Below are 18,749 nucleotides of genomic sequence, written 5' to 3'. Positions count from 1 at the left end.
TAATGGTACTTATATTCTCTTTGGTTTCCTTATTGGACAGACAGAAAATAAAGAGGACTATATCTAGGAAAGTTACAAATCTCACTTTACACAGTATGAAATATGTATTTAAATGTAATTTACAATTTATAATGAAAAACGAATTGTATTTTATTATGGCTTTCAAAATCAGAAGAGCTGGCTTTAAATTTTTTCCCACTGTTATTATAAGGTGATAGCCAATAGAATTAAATACACGCAAACACTGAAAAAGTGATATGCCCTGGGTACGAATCACTCTGCGACCACTGGAGAACCCCTGAACAAATGACAAATCTAAAACTCTAAAGAGAACATATCAACAAACTCGCAGGCAAACTCCATCCACAACAGTGAATTTACAAAGTCAGAGGTCCAGTTAGCAGCATTAATTTTACCAAATGTATATATGTTGCATCATCAATGTGATAATGTGACACGGTATTCAGCTGTATTTACAGGGTTAGGAAAAGAATAAAAGGGCAGAAGAAACTTATCTGCCAGCTTCTCTTGGTACCCTGCCCAATATTTTGACATTGAAATAGCATAAAAAGAGCAAGCTCCGTCAATACTCTTTTCTGCTATTGATATGGCTCTTTTTTTAAAGATTATTTTTTTCTATTACATTTGTTTTACAATGTTCTCTCAATTTCTGCTGTACAGCAAAGTGACCCAGTCATACATATATTTATACATTCTTTTTCTCACATTATCCCCCATTGTGTTCCATCACAGATGACTAGATACAGTTTCCTGTGCTATACAGTAGGATCTCATTGCTTATCCACTCTAAATGCAATACTTTGCATCTACTAACCCCAAACTCCCAGTCCCTCCCACTCTCTCCCCCTCCCTCTTGACAACCACCAGTCTGTTCTCCAAGTCCATGAATTTGTTTCTTTTCTGTAGATAGGTTCATCTATGCCATATATTAGATTCCAGATATAAGTGACATCATATGGTATGGCTCTATTTTAGATTCAAGAAGCACCTCTGTTCAGCAAAGTGGTCACTTTCACTAACAATTAAGTAACCATCGTCAATTTATAATTTCTGTTGAAAGTATTAAATGATCAAAAGCAGTTTTTATTTTTAAATGATCTTTAAAAGTTTTATACAAATGAAGTAAGTGCCATCTTATGTGCATTACTTCCATCAGCTTTTTCAGCGTGGTGATCCAGAATTTTAGATCTACACAGGTAATACACCCAAGTGATGCTGATGCTCATAGTACAGGGATCCCACTTTGAGAACCACTAATCTGGCTTTTGTTAGAATACTCCCAATGATTTTATGAGGACAGAGCTGACTTTCATTTAGAAATTCTCATACAGAACATTATATGTGGAACCAGAAACTTCCATTTCTTATAGTTAACTTTCCCACCTAGAACAAGACAGAACAATTATATTCCTTCTTACACATGGCAGTCCTCAAATATCTGAAGAAAATTCCCTCTCTTTAAATTTATTTTCTGCAAAATAAGTATTACCAATTTCTTTGCATTCTACTCTTCATACCGCTCAGGCCTTCAGCATTCTGGTTGCCTCCAAGAGACACATGGTTCATAATACCCCTCTTGATGTTTAACACAACGAACAAATACATATAAAATTTTAGATTGAATATCAGAATGCATGCGGTTTATTACATCTGCTAATCAACAATAATTTTATAACTACATTAGGTCTTTGAACAACTGTATCACAGCACTTTCCATCGGCCAGTCTATGGACTGGTACTGCTCCTTCATGAAGTTTTCAGTGATCCAGAGCAAATGAGAAAAGAACAGTGTAGTGCTTTTTCCATCAATTTTAAGGTCATTCAAGTTAAGTAACTCTCTTTTATTCTAAGTTATGTCCTTCCTAAGTTTGGGGGGAGCTTGAGGGGATCTAAAATAAAGTGATGGTGACGGAAGATGGTAGTTTTTCCAGAAGTCATTCTTTACACGGCCAAATAAAGTCTTACATTTCACAACTTCTCTTAAATCTGGTCTCGTGTCCTAGAATACATTCAGGTAAAAAGGCTCACTTCTTCCATCCTCTACTACCATTTAGGTAGCCAAGTGCTTAAAGTAATTTATATAATTTGCAAAAACCAGTAACAACCTCCACTCATCACTCTTGATTGATTTATAGCTACAAAGCAAACCTCCCAATAGACTCCAGCAAATAAAAGGGCTTCAAAATGCTTTAACACTAGGTTTCCAAGAGTTTCTAATTTCCCTTGCCCACTTCCCACTTACCTTTATAATCCTAAATAACACTCGAACTCAGCCAAATAGACTACGTCAAGTTAAGAGAGGTTGGGATGGCAAAAACTGATAACCACTTGTTGCAATTTAAATTACTAGCCAGTAATGTGAACTAAGAGTGAATTATACCATCTAAGAGTGAATTATACCATCTAAGGACAGGGGACAGCAAATTATGGCCTGTGGACCAAATCCAGCTGGCCAATTTTTTGTGTAAATAATGTGTGAATGAAATACAGCCACACTCACTCATTTACACATTGTCTATTGCTGCTTTTGTGTTACAATAGCAAAGGTGAATGGCTGGGAAGAGGCCATTTGCCCTAAAACACCCAAAATATTTACTATGTGGACCTTTTTACAAAACATTTACCAGCCTCTAATCTAGGATAATGAGCTATTTACTACAAAGAAAAATTTGAGATCTGCAATAATAACCATTAACTATCTCAGGACAGCTACAATCTGTATTGGAATATCTAAATATAAACACTGCAATCTGAACAGTCCTTTATCCCTTACTCTGTATAAAGATCTGTTGCCCACCCAAGACAGAGAGCATTTACTTACCTGCTCACTGAGCTAATCTTTAACTTAGATTTCTCAAGGACTCACTAGCAGAATAGTGAAGAATCCATGAATATAATGCTCTGTGCAATCTAAGGTTAAAAAAAAAGTTGCTGCAAATTACTCAAAAAGTATATCATAAAAGAGAAACTGTGCAGAACTACATAAAATTTCCTTTACATTTTATATTCCAAATAAAAACACTTTTAAAGGCACTTAAAGTAGGAAAGCTTAAGTTCAACAATTTAGGTAATATTAACTGCATTAGGTAATGCAAATTAATTTTCCTTTTGTGTTCAAAAAATTGACTTTCATGTATATAGAATGAAATTAAAATACTTCTAATCTAATTCAATCATGTAGTTTTTTAAACATAAGGGACATCAAAATCTCTAAAGAGCTAAGTCACAACATCAAAGTACTGTGAAACTGAAAAGTGTTTAAGAGGGTACCTCTATATTTTATAGTTAAAGGCTCAATACAACATGAAATATTTATGGTGCAACAACTAATTAGTGGCAGAAGCAGAACCAGAACCCAACACTTAACCATCAGTTTGGAACTCATTCTACTTTATGACTGAGTAAGAAAGATATGTTCATATTCCAGGAAAGGGTGGAGTGATGCTGAAGCACATTAGAGCTTTAAATGTACAGCAAACATCCTCAGAGGGCTAAAACCCACTCAAACCTACGCAACCCTCTTATGCTTTTTATTAATCAACTATAAAATAACAGAAGAGAAAAAATAATTCACTGTTAAGCCACTCTAACAACAACCAAGTATTTGTTAACAGTCAACAATTAGAAAAAATAATAATAGTGGAAAAGGGGCAGTATGATGACTATTAATATACTGCTAATTTGGAACAATCTTTCTGAAGGGTAACTTGGTCATATTTTAAAGAGCTTAAAAAACTCTCACCACCTAAACCAATTATCCCATTCCCATGAATATAACCTAAGAAATTAGTCTAATATAGAATTAAAATTTCACATACAAAGCTGTCCATCCCACTATTATTTATAATTGTGAAATATTAGAAATAATCTAATATCCAAAGAGAGAACTGGTTCAATTATGGTATATTCATACAACAGAGTATTAGGCAGCCATTTTAAAAAATCACATTTTTCAAAGACATGGGGAAATACTTATGATGGTAAGTTATAAAAAAGTAGGGTATACAACTATATGGTCAGTATAATCTCAATTTTGTTATAATGCACACACACAAACACATGTACACACTCATACATATAAATAGCATAGACAAAGATTGAAAGGAAATACAAAAAATATTAACAGTGTTATCTCTGAATAGTGAGACTGCAGATGATTTTTTTCTCCTGTTTATATGTATCAGTATCTTCTAAATTTTCTATAATAGTCATGTATTAGTTTTATACCCAGAAAACATTAAAAATCCACTTTGTAGTCAATTTTGAAATTTTTATAAGTCTATATAATAAATAAGGAATAAATATTTACAGTACTCAAAAGTTTATCTGAATGATGGGAAATAAATCACTAATATGTAAGAATATAATTTCCACACATATATACAGGTGGGTAATACTAAATTCAAAAGATTACATAATTTATCTCAGTTCTTGAGTATATAAAGTTGGTATTTAGTGAATAAAATGTAAATTTTTAAATAAAATTGGTGCAAGGCATCTAAAAATTGTGCTATTTTGGCGTAACACTGAAGATATAAATGTTCTCCAATGTAATATAAATACCCAGTGTTAGATTAAAATAGGTATAATCTAGTACATACATGATGGCCAATAATTAACTAGTTGAATTACTTTTTTTTTTTTTGCCAAAGTGACCAGAATTAGTCTATACTAAAGAAAGAAATACAACACCATACCATTATTTTAGTTGGAAGAGCCGCACCAAAAATCATGACAAAAAAAACCCCACAGAACTGTAGGAAAATCCAGTGGTTTTTTTGTTGTTACTGTTAATGATTTCTTGCTAAAAATTCAAGTAAGAGAGTCAAATTGCTTAGAGCACTAAAAAAGTATAGCAGCAGTGTATGGTCTGCAATGATCTGAAAAACACTAAGAACGTTCTTCAGTGTTTCCTCATTTGCAGACTACTGCCTATCAAATACCATCTCTGAATTTTACGGGACTACGTCTATGTTCTTGTTACCAATCTTGAATTTATATTGTATTATAATACAGTAATGACACAAAGTGATGTCACACACAAAAAGGCAAACTATGTAATTTTAAAAGCTAACTTTAAAATATGATTCTAATATCTGTGATTAAAAAAAAATCACATAAATATGTAAAATATAAAAATACATCCTTAACATACTTTAACATAAGAGCTAAAGTTTACCACTTCTTAACATAAAAATTCTGAAATGGAATTAATAAAAAAACAATTTTCATATGTACCACAGAGCAATAAGTTTAAATCAGACTATTTTGAGTTGTGTAGCCCTTTATTAGCAACTAAAATAGAAGGTATCTGTTGTACAACATGGGTAGTAATTGACTATAACTGGAGATTTATTATTTTCTAATACAGATCATTTATAAATGCAATTTCTTTATTAAAAAGCTTCCACCCTTTTTGTTTGTGTACAATTTTGCAAAACTATTCTGAAAGCGGAGTATATGTGCACAAGTCTGCAAAGAGTGCAAATTTAGGATATGGTAAATGCTTTACAAGTTACTTTCAAAAAACTGACTGCCACAACTGGGCCTTTACATTGCCTCTTTTTTTGATCGAAATATTTTGATGCCAGCCTTCCTTCCACTGCTCTAAACTATAAAGCATTTTTTTAATGAGTTGAAATTAAGGAAGGACTACACCTACTAAAAAAGAAGAGAAGAAAGTTCTATTAGTTTGAGGTTTCGGAATCCCCCCAAACCAGGACCAGTATCTTGGTAAGGGTTAGGCTGGGACCCTGGACAGAGTATGAGTATGTGCAGGTGGCATCCCTGAGGATTCAGAGCTTCAGTGAACCGTGAGTGCTCCAGCTGCATAACTCACTGAACTGTCTTGCCAGTTTCTACACTGGCTTGACTGGGCATAATTCAAAAAGGAAAAGCTCATGTTCATTCCATTCTTCTGTAGCTCTGTGATAGCCTAGAAAAAGAAAAAAAACTGGTTATAATAAGCCGCTGCAGTGACAACAACGGATCCTTAATCCACTGCATCACAAAAGAACTCCCAGGATTTTTACTTTGTGAATTGGTTCATCATTTATTTTACTAAAATTTTATCTGATCCAATTCAAACTTCAGTAAATTAGTATAGCTTATGCTAGTTTAAATTTCAGAAATCAGTATAAGTTCTTAACAGGCTTTTCTTCCAGTCAATCGATAGTGCTCAAAAGAAAATCTTTCCTAATAATCTATAATATATTATCTTTTAATCGCAATAAAGTAATATTGGACCTTTAGGTTCCAACCCTGGACTATTCTAGACTACATTACCATCTCCAGTATTTCTCTGCCTCTCCAAGCAAAAAACCCATTATTACTTCCTCCTTCCATTCCTAAGTATACAGTTTCTTCTTTTTCAAAGAGTCTTGCATTTTCTTTCAATGTCAGGGTTTTTTTAAACTAGTGGGGAAATTAATATTATTATCTTTTTAGAAAATACAGCTAACCAAAACTTCTGCCCCTTTACCAGTCTTTAAATGAAGTATTATTGTTTTTGCTGTAAGGAGAAAAACATATACTTGTCATCTACTTTGCTTTATTAAATACAAATACCTAAAATTCATGATCATAATCTTCCATTTGAGAGGTTTACTTTGGTTTTTATTTGTAAAAAGCATATTGGAATTGGCTCAGAGTGAAAGAAAAATGAGTTTCTATTCTGAATAACTTTCTATATTTAAAACAAAGTATTGACCTAACAGTGACAAATAACTTTGTTTTAAATATAGACAGTTATTCATATTTAAAGTTGTACTTAAAGTTATTTATATTTAAGTTATAAAGTATAAAAGTACAGTGAGAAATAACTTTAAGTAACCAAAACAATAGAAATTTAAATTACATTAAAGGTACTAGAAAATTGTATATACCTAAAACCAAGCTAATAAACTATCACAGATGATAACAATTAAGATATTCTGAAACATCATAGGATCAAATGTTAAAAATCAAGACTTCCTAAGGATACTCACATTTAATAACACCCCAATGGGATGTCTTCCACATATAGTATTATGGTATTTCTTCAAGTAATTGCTAAAAGATACAGGGTCTAATTGTTCTATAATACTCATACCCTAAAAAAAAAAAAAAAAAAGAGGAAGAAGAGAAAAAGAAAATAAAAGAAAAAGAAAAAAGGACAATTTATTACTTCCTAATTACATTTTTAAAACTGTTACTTAGAGCTAATGATCATAATTTTTCAACTAAGGAGAAGTAAAGAAAAAACATCAAACTTTGTGAAATATCAAGCTCATTCATCAAAGGTAATCTCATTGTAATACATACACTTTATTAATAAAAACATTTAATCCCAAGTTCAGTTCTCTCTGACCTCCTAGTATGTTTCAACACCACCTTCCCCAGTTGTTACTTAGCTCACTATCCTCAAACATTTCACGATTTCATATTTTCACATGAATGAAAATGAAAAAATATAAAATTGTAAAATGAGTATATATATTTTAAAAAGTAAACCTGTCATGAAAAGTTTTATATGAAATATAAAATTAAATTCGATATATGGCTCTTTTTCCCATTCCCATTATATTTCTCATATCATTGGCAAAAACAATCAAGAGCTGGTTATAATTTAATTATTTCTGTAATATATACTTAAATATCAACAGTGTGCAAGACATTTTGAATTATCAGTAATTATTTAAGTATGTGGTAAAAAGATACCACAAACTAAGAAAATAGTTAATGTATTTTTAATCGATTTAAAGCTCATAAAAGACAGATAAAAGCTTAAGCAAAACAAGTCCTTACAAACAAATTTTAAAAATAAAAGCTTTCAATCTCTTTATACTTTAAACAAGAATGCTTTATTTTTCAAGATTTTAATCAAGGATCAAAATGTTTAGAATACTATTGAAACAACTACTATGACATTGTTTACACTTATGCTTTACCCTACAAAGGCACTCAAATGATGTGTTCATCATATATTAATACAGAGCAACTTTAACTCATCTAAATCAAGCAGATAAATTAATGATTCTAACTCATCCATTAGCCAACTACCTTACCTTGTTTTCTTATTCATGTAAAATACTTCACATTTGTGTTCAACAAATTGATTTACTACCCTCTGGGAGAAATGTAAATGGTGTTTTAGCTAAGGGATTAACTGATATATTTTGTATGTGGTTTTTTAAATTGTATTCCAACATGTTTTAACAAGCAGAGTGTAAAAACACCTATAATAATCACATAAACACTTATTTAAGAAAATGATAGCAATCAGTATGTGACATTGTACAAATTTCGGTGGCAGCATCAAAATTTTATTGTATAAAGAAACTTTCTTCAGAATATCCAAGTGTTTCATAAACATTATATTTTTCTACAAATAGATAAGGATATGTGAGTATAGTCAACTTTCAATTGCCTGCACATCAGTTAGCCACTCTCAGATTAATGCACAACCAGTGTTTAATGCTAAGTTGGTTTTCTCCTGCCAACTAGGAGGCTTCCAGGTCAACATTCTCCACTGACATCTGGTGCAAATCCAGAGAAACACGAACTAATTTAAAAGTTAAACCTAAGATAAACAATTAGTATTATAATTTTGGTCATAGAAAATCACTTGAAATATTTCTCTAACAAGTAGTAATGCAGAAATAGAGATATAAATCTCTTTCATAAACATGGATAATCAAGGCATAACTCTCTAAAGATGAAGAAACAAAGGCATAAAAAAAGTTCAAAAAATTTCTAATCTTAGACTCCTTATTGACTTTGTTTCATGTAATGAGACACACCAACAATCCTTTAATATTCCCACATAGCTACAATTGGTGTTCGTACTGTAAAAGAACTTCTGATGCTCCTGGATAAAGCCTAGGACAGCTTATCTCAAACAGAATTCCACTCACTAATAAATTATACAACACTGAGGTCCCAATGTGTGTATTAATATTAAATCTCAAAGCACAATGGCAAATATGCTTTTGAATATATTTATGTTTTCATGCTAACAATTTTGAAATGATTATTATCAAAAATTCAAGATGAAAATGCAGCTTGATACTACTGCCCAAATTCTAAGAAGATGAAATACAAAAGTGCTTCCCAAATATGCCTAAATAACTTTTATATTCCTTAAAACACTGGAAGATATGATCAGTAAATCTAAAGTCCAAACAATGGAAAGCCTGCCTGGGGCCTGGTATATTGAGAATCTGAACACATGAACTTAACCTAACAGGAAGCAGTGAAGTGGGTCACTACCCATTCAGCTCTAAGATACAAAGCAGAATTATAAACACCATCGTGGTTTCTGAGGAATTTAGCAGCTTCAGCAAAAAATCCTCAGAATGAAAGCCAACTCCCTACCTTGAGAACAAGAGTGAAGGGACTCTATCATTGTGCTGACTCTCCAAGGAATGACTGCAGCTCATAGTGTCAAATCCTAAGTGGCAATACTAAACTGAATAGGTAGTTTAAACTGGCAGAGCTACAAATTCAGGACTCTAAAAAGAAACAAAAATCTTCCCTTCTAAAAATTTTAACTATCTATACAATTATGTAATTTAAATTGTATTTAATTTTAAATATCACCATTCAGAAATAATCTCCCACTAAAGTAACAAACAAAAAAAGAGTAACAAAAAAATTTTAGAAACCTTTGAGAAATAAGAGCTAGAATCATGTTGTTCAATTATGAACACATAATCAATAACACACTATCAAATCATTAGGACTGTGGTCTTATTTTTTAAAGTAAGGACATACATTTATATTGAAGAGATGAGTACACATTTAAAGAGATGAGGTAGAAAAAAGGAAATACTCTAGTTTCTTTAAGGGGCATCAAGACACATCTTGTAATGAAAGAAATTTTATGGAAAAAAAAACCATCCTAAATACAGCCGTGCCAAGAATTAATGTACCAATAAATAGCTATTTTAAAGATGATGCTGTAAAACCTATTAAAAAGATGACTACAGAAACTACTGGCCTAAGTTCAAGAGAAAGTATGAATGTAAAAAAAAAAAAAAAAAATGTGAACAATTTCACTTTCAAAAGAAAAAAAGGAAGAAAAGTAGCTGAAATTCAAAGTAAATGAAGTGACTGCTAATAAATCTGGAAAGAAAAGAAGTTACAAAGATGACTACAATGTTTTCAGATTCTCTCTGCCAAATCATAAATAACATACCAATGGCCATAAGGAAACACTGGTCTACATCAAAAGTGGTACAGAAAAAAAAAACTATGATCGTGTAATATACATAAAATGCATATAAAATGGCTAATCTTTCAAGTATGTAATCTAAAAGGCTCATGAAAATTAGTCTTAAAATACGTTCTGCTTTGGTCACTGTAATGACTGAAATTGCAGAGTATTAATTACCAAAATACATGGTCAGTAGTCAATATTATAAGACTTTCAGAATCAACATCTCTTACAACTAGTTACTCCCCCGCCCACAAAACTACAACATTTGGAAGATCCAGTTTATTTTCCTATTAATTTTTCTTCCTTATGTTTTCCTCACATAATTAATTTCCAAGATATCCAAATGCTAAACATAAAAAATTTGCAAAACAAAAAATTAGAAATTTTTTTTTTGTTTATGGAACCTAAAGTTTATTTCCTAGCAATTTAATAGGGCTTTTCTGATAACAAAAAGGACTTAACACAATAATCTTCAAAATATTAAATATAAAATTTTATACTTAAAAATAATCTTTTCACTCTATCAATCCTTCCAAAAGTATAATTACTGCAATTCAGAACTGCTAACCTTTTTGCAATACTTGTACAGAGAAGCAAGCATCCTACTACCTTTTGCTTGAAAAGATTGTACATAGAAACAAAGATATTAATTCTGAAATGGAAGAAATTATTTACAACATAAAATGACATTTGAGAAAAGAAATATAAAGGAGTTCCTACTGTGGCTCAGCAGTAATGAACCCAACTAGTACCCATGAGGATGCAGGTTGGATTTCTGGCCCTGCTAAGTGGGTTAAGGATCCAGCTGTGGTGTCGAGGGCATACACAGCTCGGATCCTGCGTTGCTGTGGCTGTGGCCTAGGCTGACATCTGCAGCTCCAATTGGACCCCTAACCTGGGAACTTCCACATGCTATGGGAGTGGCCCTAAAAAAGACAAAAGGAAGGAAGGAAGGAAAGAAAGGAGAGGAGAAGAGGAGAGGGGAGGGGAGGGGAGAGGAGAGGAGAGGAATATACAGTGGGATATTCACCATCTGGTTATATAAATTAAGAAAACATTGTATAAGAGTCTAACAATGAATATACTTATATACATATATGTGTAAAGTTATACATAAATGAGTATATGTATAGAGCTAACCATTATTTTAATTCATTTATTCTAACTCCCAGAATTGACTTAAAAATTGAATTAAAAGCATGCTAATAAAAGAACAGAACACTTAAGAGCCCTTTAAAAATTCTGTATAAGTAGGAATATTTCAGTAAATGGACCACAAAAATCAAGTCCAAGTCAAATATTAAATTCTAGCATATTAACATGAAGAAAATACTCACTATTTATTCTGAAACTGTATTCTAGCCTATTTAAATAAAATTTTTAAAGTTAAGCTCTGGTAATTTCGGACATGTAAGTAAATCAGATGCAGATTTAGAAGTCAACCTAAAGCTTACTGGTTATACTTAGAATTTCTGAACAAAAATTTCTAGTTTCAAAGCCTTAGAACTAAGCAGAAGAGGCAAAAATTCCAGAAGTAATGAGAATCATGCCAATGGATAAACGTTACTCCTTCTGCTCTGCCTCAAAGTAAGAAATGAAGGTCTATGTACCAACTGACCATATATATCAAGAAAGACAAATAAAGCTAGTCCTTTTAATATAACCTAACAAAACACAGTTAGAAGGTTAAAAGAATTATTAAGTATGGATTTTTACACATAACACACACAGAATAACAAATAATATTATTTAAACGTGTCCACAATTTTAGGAAGTTCCAAGGGATGCTATTATGTTCAGTAACTTCAGATCACCAGGTAAACCAATGTTTTGGGGAAACATTTCCCTTGTGCTAAAAGTATTATCAATTCATCGATTTACAAATTCTTACGTTTGCAAAATTAACTGTTGCTTGATTAAAGTTTACAAATGATTTAAAGAGCTGAAGAGAAAACAAGGGGGAAAAGATGAATAGGAAATTTTGTTCAACAGATCAGAGGCCACAGTAGGCCAGTTCATACTCACCTACAAAGCTAGTTTAGGAATAAAGTCATTGGGACTTTCAAATTACTGAAAGAGGATCTCCTGGGGTGGGTATGGGCAAGTTTATTTTGAAAAAGTTCCACAAATGATTTTGGCTGTAAACATGGGGTTGAGGATCACTAAAGTAGACAATCTTATCTCTGCCCTGGCTTTCATTACTATCTACATTTCGAGAACTCCCAAACTTAGTCCAGACCTATTCTCTGAGCTCCAAACCAATACAGTCAACTCATTAGCAAACCTTTGCTGACTATGAGATCTCAAATCTATGAACTTCTTTTTTTCCATCTCCACTAACACCACCCCAGTCCAAATTACTAACATCCCTCCCCTAAACTCCTGCCAATGCCCACTGTTACTGTTCCTGGCTCTCTTGTAGTATCCATTCTCTTCACAACCACCACCAGACTGACCTTTAAAATAATCATTCCACTTCTCACTGTATTCACATAAACTTCTTACCCTGCAATATAAAGCCTTACATTATCTGATCCCTACTTGGCTCTCCTACCACAGCTATACAGCTCTTTCCCCTACCTACTATACTCCCACAACCTCAGCCTTTTCTCTTTTCTTCTAACACATTAGCCTCTTTCCTATCATAATGTTTTCTTTTCCAATTACACATGTAAAATATTTAATGGTTTCTTTATCATCAAATTAAAGTCAGTGTTAAAATAAACTTTGTGGAATACAGATACCGTTGGGTCCACACATTGCAATTAACTGCAGCCCATTGCCATCTGTCCTATCTAAGGTCTTTGCAATGGTAGTTCTGTCTATCTAGAATGCTCTGCCTGCTGATCTTTACTTGGTTTACTTCTTCTTACCATTTATATCTCAGTTTAATATCCTCCCCAGGGAGTCTTTCTCCAATCACTCAACCTAAAGCATCCTAGAATTATATACTATTTCAAAACCCTTTTGATATTTTCTGTATCACACACATCACTGTTAGAAATGAACTTACACACTACATCCTTAACTTAAAAAAAATGTGTACCTTCTCTCATTAGAGTAAAATTTCTGTGAAAGCCAGTCAGCTTGTTTACTGCCATATCTTTACCAGTTCCTAGAACTGTAAATGCACTCAAAAATAAATAGTGAAGAATTACTGCTGTGGCATAGCGGGTTAAGAATCTGACTGCAGCAGCTCAGGTCATTGCAGAGGTGCAGAATTTGATCCTGGCCTGGGGCAGTGGGTTAAAGGACCCAGTATTGCTGCTGCACTAGGCTTCGAATTAGTCCCTGGCCCAGGAACTTCCACATGCTGCAGGGCAGCCAAAAAAGAAAAACCTGGTAAAATAAAAACCCAAATGTTTACTCAGTTGACACCTCCAGTTGGATTCCTTAAAGGCAACTGCAAATATAACATGTGTCTAATAGGATTTATGATCACCCTATGTCCTAAAAAATCAAGTCCTATCTTCTTATGCTAAGTGATCAGAACCAAGACCTAACCAGCAACATAAGCCAGGTATTCAGGAAGTATCTTTTTTCTTTTTTTTAAATGTATTTTTAAATACAACTTCTAAAGGCTACATTCCATTTTACAAGTATTACAAAATACTGGCTATACCTCATGTTGTACAATACACCCTTGTAGCCCACCTTATACCCAAGAATTTGTGTCTGCCACTCCATCCCATGCTGCCCTACACACACACACACACACACACACACACACACACACACACACAGAGGTAACCACTAGCTTGTTCTCTACATCTGTGAGTCTGTTTCTTTTTTGTTACATTCACTAGTTTGCTGCATTTTTTAGAAGGAATCATTCCTGATACTTCTTCTCCTCCAAGTTCAATGGATATCCAAGTTCTATCACTAATTTGTCCCTATAAAATATACTGGATACATCCACTCCATCCCTCTCTTCCACCATCACCAATCCATCTACTGTCTAAGTTACCATTTCTTGCCTGGATTACCAAAGTAGTCTACTCATTTCTCCTCTAGGTCCCCTCCAACACACTTGCTGCACTACAGCTCTATGATATTTTCAAATACAATCTAATTTTATCATTTTCCAATTTGGAATCCTTTCAACAGCCTATTCTAGATTCTTTATCTCATTTTTCACCATTCCTCCATGCATTCATCCACGGATTCAACAAACAGAAATACTGAGTACCACTGACAGGCTGATACAAAATGGACAAAGATCTTGATCTTATACAGCTTATAATCTAACAGAGGAAGTTACTATAACAAATAGTAAGTCACACAGTAATAGGTACTAACAAGAAAAATAAAGCAGGATAAGGTCACAGAATAACTGTTCACCACAGAGGCATAATGTAAAATTATGGGCACATTTCTAGGTCGTCCTAATAACTAGAGGCTATTGGGAGATTTAGTGGGTGGAATCCAAGAATGCTGACTGTCCTGCAATACAGGACAGTCCCACACTCAAAGAGCTGTTCTTATCCTATAACACTTTCACATGCCCATGTATGTGGAAAAACATGCTTAAAATTATCTATACCCCAACTCCATTCTACATATAAACACAAATAAGTTTTGCATCATTTTAATATACAGATTTCCCAGAAATAGAATTATCACATAAAGTAAGGAAAGGAGTTCCTGCTGTGGAGCAACGGGATCAGCAGTGTCTCTGCAGCACCAGGATTTAGGTTCAATCACTGGTCCAGCACAGTGGGTTAAAGGATCTGGTGTTGCTGCACCTGCAGCATAGGCTGCAACTGCGGCTCAGATATGACCCCTGGCCCAGGAATTCCACATGCCATCGAGCAACCAAAAGGGTGATAGGGGCAAGGAGGGAAGACTGTATTTTGTTTAGTTTTCAACTTTGATAAAACTATTAACCATTTTGGAAAATCAGGCCACCCAGCAATGTAACTTGGTAATGAGTCATAAACAGAAAATAACTATTTAAGTTTGTATGTTGCTATTACATTAATGAGACTATGTCTAAGCATTTAACTACTTCGTCTCTTCTAACATAGTTGGGGCTTGGGTATTTACATTATTAAATATATCAATTTCTTATGAATTACTTTCCTTGTATTTTTCTCAGATTACAATTAGGGTATTCATTTAATTTAATTATGTATACAGGAAGATTATATTCACTAATTCATTTATTTGAAAAGTATTTGCTTAGTACCTACTTATGTTCCAATTGCTATTCTAAGCACTCTGGATACATCAATGAACAAAACAAATATCTTCAGCTAACGAATAAGTTAGAAAAGAAAAAGTGGAACACTGTAGGGTAATGTGAATTAGGAATACTGAAAAGATGAAGTGTAAGATGTAAAACTAAATAAAGTGGTCAGTAGGCCTCACTGGGAAGGTGAAAACTGACCAAAGCCATAAAGTGAGCCAGTCCGGGGCAAAAAGGGCAAAAGCCCTAAGCTAGGCACAAATATGGCATATCAAGGAACAGTAAGAAGACCAGTGTGTCCACGCTGCCTCCTAAACATCTCACATCTCTGCACTGTAATAGCTTCTTTCTAAGTCTGTCCAATCTATAAGATCCATTAAGTCAGAGACCATGTTTCTCTTCTTAGTATCTTCAGCACTTCACGGTATCAGACAATCAGTAGATATTCATTAATCATCTGCTATATGAAGAAAATAGACGATACAGAATCAAAAAAGTTTTCTGAGACAACTGAGAACTAAACCTCAGAAAAACAAGATTAGAAATAGTGGCCAGAAAAGAAATCAATTGACTGAAATGACAACACAACAAAAGGAAAAGTTGTTGAATTAGGAATACTGAAAAGATGAAAAGGAAAAGTTAGCGAATTAAAACCCAAACAAAATTCTGAAGGTAAAAGTATTAGGCCATAATTAAATTTAAAGTAACAAGATAAATTTAAATATGATAAAATCTCCTAGGTATCTAAATTTGCATTCATTCCATTTGGCTTTCAACAAAATATACTACTCAATATAATCTACTTATAGTTTCAGATCCAGGTGCCTTACTAAAATTTTTTATCTGTTTTAAACCAAAAACTCTCACACTAAAACATATAAAGCTTTTCACACTGGTAAAGTTGACTTTGACAGATCACAGACTTAAACGCTGACAGTTTAAAGACAATTTAGAGATCAAGTTTCTCCAAATTTCTTATCTCAGAGGTGACAAATTGAGGATAAGAAAATTGAAATGATCAGTTGAAGATCAGAGCAAGTTAGCGATATATCTGCTAGATTTAATATTCCGTTTATAAGTAGATTCCAAAATTATTTGTATGGCCTTAAAATATTAAACATTACTTAAAATATTAAATAGTAAATATCAAAAGAGGTACTGTGACTACCATACTACCTCAAGGAATATGACAGCAGAATCCATGTCTACTGTACTCCTGGGCTACTTAAGAATACAATCATATTTTTAAATTCTTATTTAAAACTAATTCAAATTCCATTTAAGAAAAATCCAAATGGCCAAAAAATAGAATTAAATAATAAAATAAACTAGGAATTTGCTATGGTTGTTTCTGCTTAACTGTAACTAATGACATTAGTAGCTTGTTGTCCTAAAGCTAAGAAGACATTCTCCCACATGGTATCTAAAATGTGTAACTAATTATTCAAAGTATAATTAATCAAATAAAATTAAGATGAAGGAAATTTCTACTAATAGAACAGGGATTATTTTTATAATCAATATTCATGATTACTTTTATATGTATGAAAAAAAGCATTTCAAACATTTAGTTAAAGATAGGGAAAGAGGGATATTATTAGCCCATTATATATGTCAACATATTAAGTCTTGAATCACTAATCTGAAATTAAAGGAAAAAAATCTTAGAGCATTAAAACCCCACACCTGAAGGACTTACCATTTTATCTAGATGTTCAATGGATCTATAAATCTCCCCCTGGGATTCATCATAGTAACTGTAACGGAACCTTTGACCTTGAAACAAATATCATGTACAAAATAAAATAGGGAAAAATTAGAAGCTAAAAAGAAAGCAAGCGCTTACCAAATAATTTCAGTTCTCATGGAAGGCAAAGCACAGCTTAAGCCTCTGAGAGAATCATTCCCAAGAGCCCTCATACATAAAAATAAAAGGCATATTTGGGAAGGTAGTAATAAAGAAATGATTTATCATCAATGTTTTATGATGTTAAAAATTATTTCAAACTGTAAAACCTTAAAGTCACAAGCAATACAAAAGACTAAGGAAACAAAACAGCTTAAAAGTTAGAAGCATTGTTAAACATATTATATCTGTCTATAATGGAAAGTAACCCAAAGAATTCGATCCAAGAAAATCTGGCTTAAGGAAATGATCTCAATGTAACAAATCAATGAAAGCTTAGCTTCTGTTGCACAAGTGCAAAGATTTAATCTCTACTACAGAAAAAACAAAACAAAACATGTAGATCAGAGATATATGTGGCTTGTATGATTTTTATGACCTTGATAAAAAATTTAACTGATTTTTGCACAACTTTCTACTTGGAAAAGGATCCACACAAGTGCCTTTAAGTAGGATACACAAAAGTATAAATACAACAAACATTCCAACTCTGACAATATCTCAATAAAGATACAAGCACAGAACATTCAATGTTTAGCTATTCTCTGAAGAACAGAGAAGGTAAAATGGAAGAAGCTTAAAAAGAGGCAGAAAACAAAAGGCTCAGGAAATAAATTTTGCTTCCTACCATAGTCATATAAAAGCCAGAAGTTAAATATATTCACAATTAATTGCAGGTTATTATTCAACTGACTATGTTGTATTTCAAATATATCTAAAACCTATTTTTCAGGAATGCCTTTATTTCTGAGAACTCATTAGTTTAATAGACCTTAAAGATTCATCAAAACGCAATTCTAAAGGTATCAGAGTACATTAATCGTGTACATACACACTATGCATCTTGTACTTCAATTTTAGAGCAAAGTGCACAGATCCAATTATTTTCCTCACACCTGAGGACACAGGTTTCTTTGGCTGGATAATTATGGTTTGTAAGTTTTCTATTTACCTTTACTAAAAAATATTATCTTATAAATAATGAGCCATGCAACATTATAAACCCTTTTGATGTTCTTTTTCAGAAAAACCACACATCATAGTTCTTAACATTTCATTAACTTGTTGATGCTAATCATCTCTGATGGTCACTTTTCTACAATTTACCATATTTCCTTAACTTTCACGTTAATTTTTTTACATACACTATTAATGCGGCAGTTTATTCCCCCCCCCAAGCTATTATTATATCAATGTCACATCTTGATATGATACCCTGGAATCAAGCAATAGGGTACTGAGACAATTACCTGCATTCTGAAAAATAACAAGCTTTTTATGTAAGCATTGAAGATTACTATATGTTGCCATAACTATGAGATACATTACAGTCCTTGCACTAAAAAAATTCTTAAATAATAAAATTTCTGACCAGACCAAAAGTTGTAAAGGATGTACTGTGACCAGAATGCAGCTGGTATACACTCTGGAAAATA

The 18,749-nt window shown here is 32.8% G+C and overlaps 1 protein-coding gene across 4 annotated transcripts in view; it reads right to left on the bottom strand.

Moving 5' to 3' along the window:
- MEMO1 (mediator of cell motility 1) overlaps positions 4,654-18,749 on the bottom strand; it is a 115,151-nt gene continuing 101,055 nt past the window's right edge. For 3 of the 4 annotated variants that reach the window (XM_005655247.3, XM_005655246.3, XM_021085669.1), the window contains 3 exons: positions 17,107-17,183; positions 7,008-7,112; positions 4,654-5,956 (listed from right to left, as the gene is read on the bottom strand). In XM_005655247.3, the coding sequence (XP_005655304.1) occupies positions 5,825-5,956; positions 7,008-7,112; positions 17,107-17,183 (314 nt within the window). In that variant the 3' untranslated portion in view covers positions 4,654-5,824. 4 annotated transcript variants of the gene reach the window in all.

Source organism: Sus scrofa, chromosome 3 (assembly GCF_000003025.6).
Source record: "Sus scrofa isolate TJ Tabasco breed Duroc chromosome 3, Sscrofa11.1, whole genome shotgun sequence".
NCBI lineage: Eukaryota > Metazoa > Chordata > Mammalia > Artiodactyla > Suidae > Sus > Sus scrofa.
This window is presented reverse-complemented; position numbering and strand designations above follow the sequence as displayed.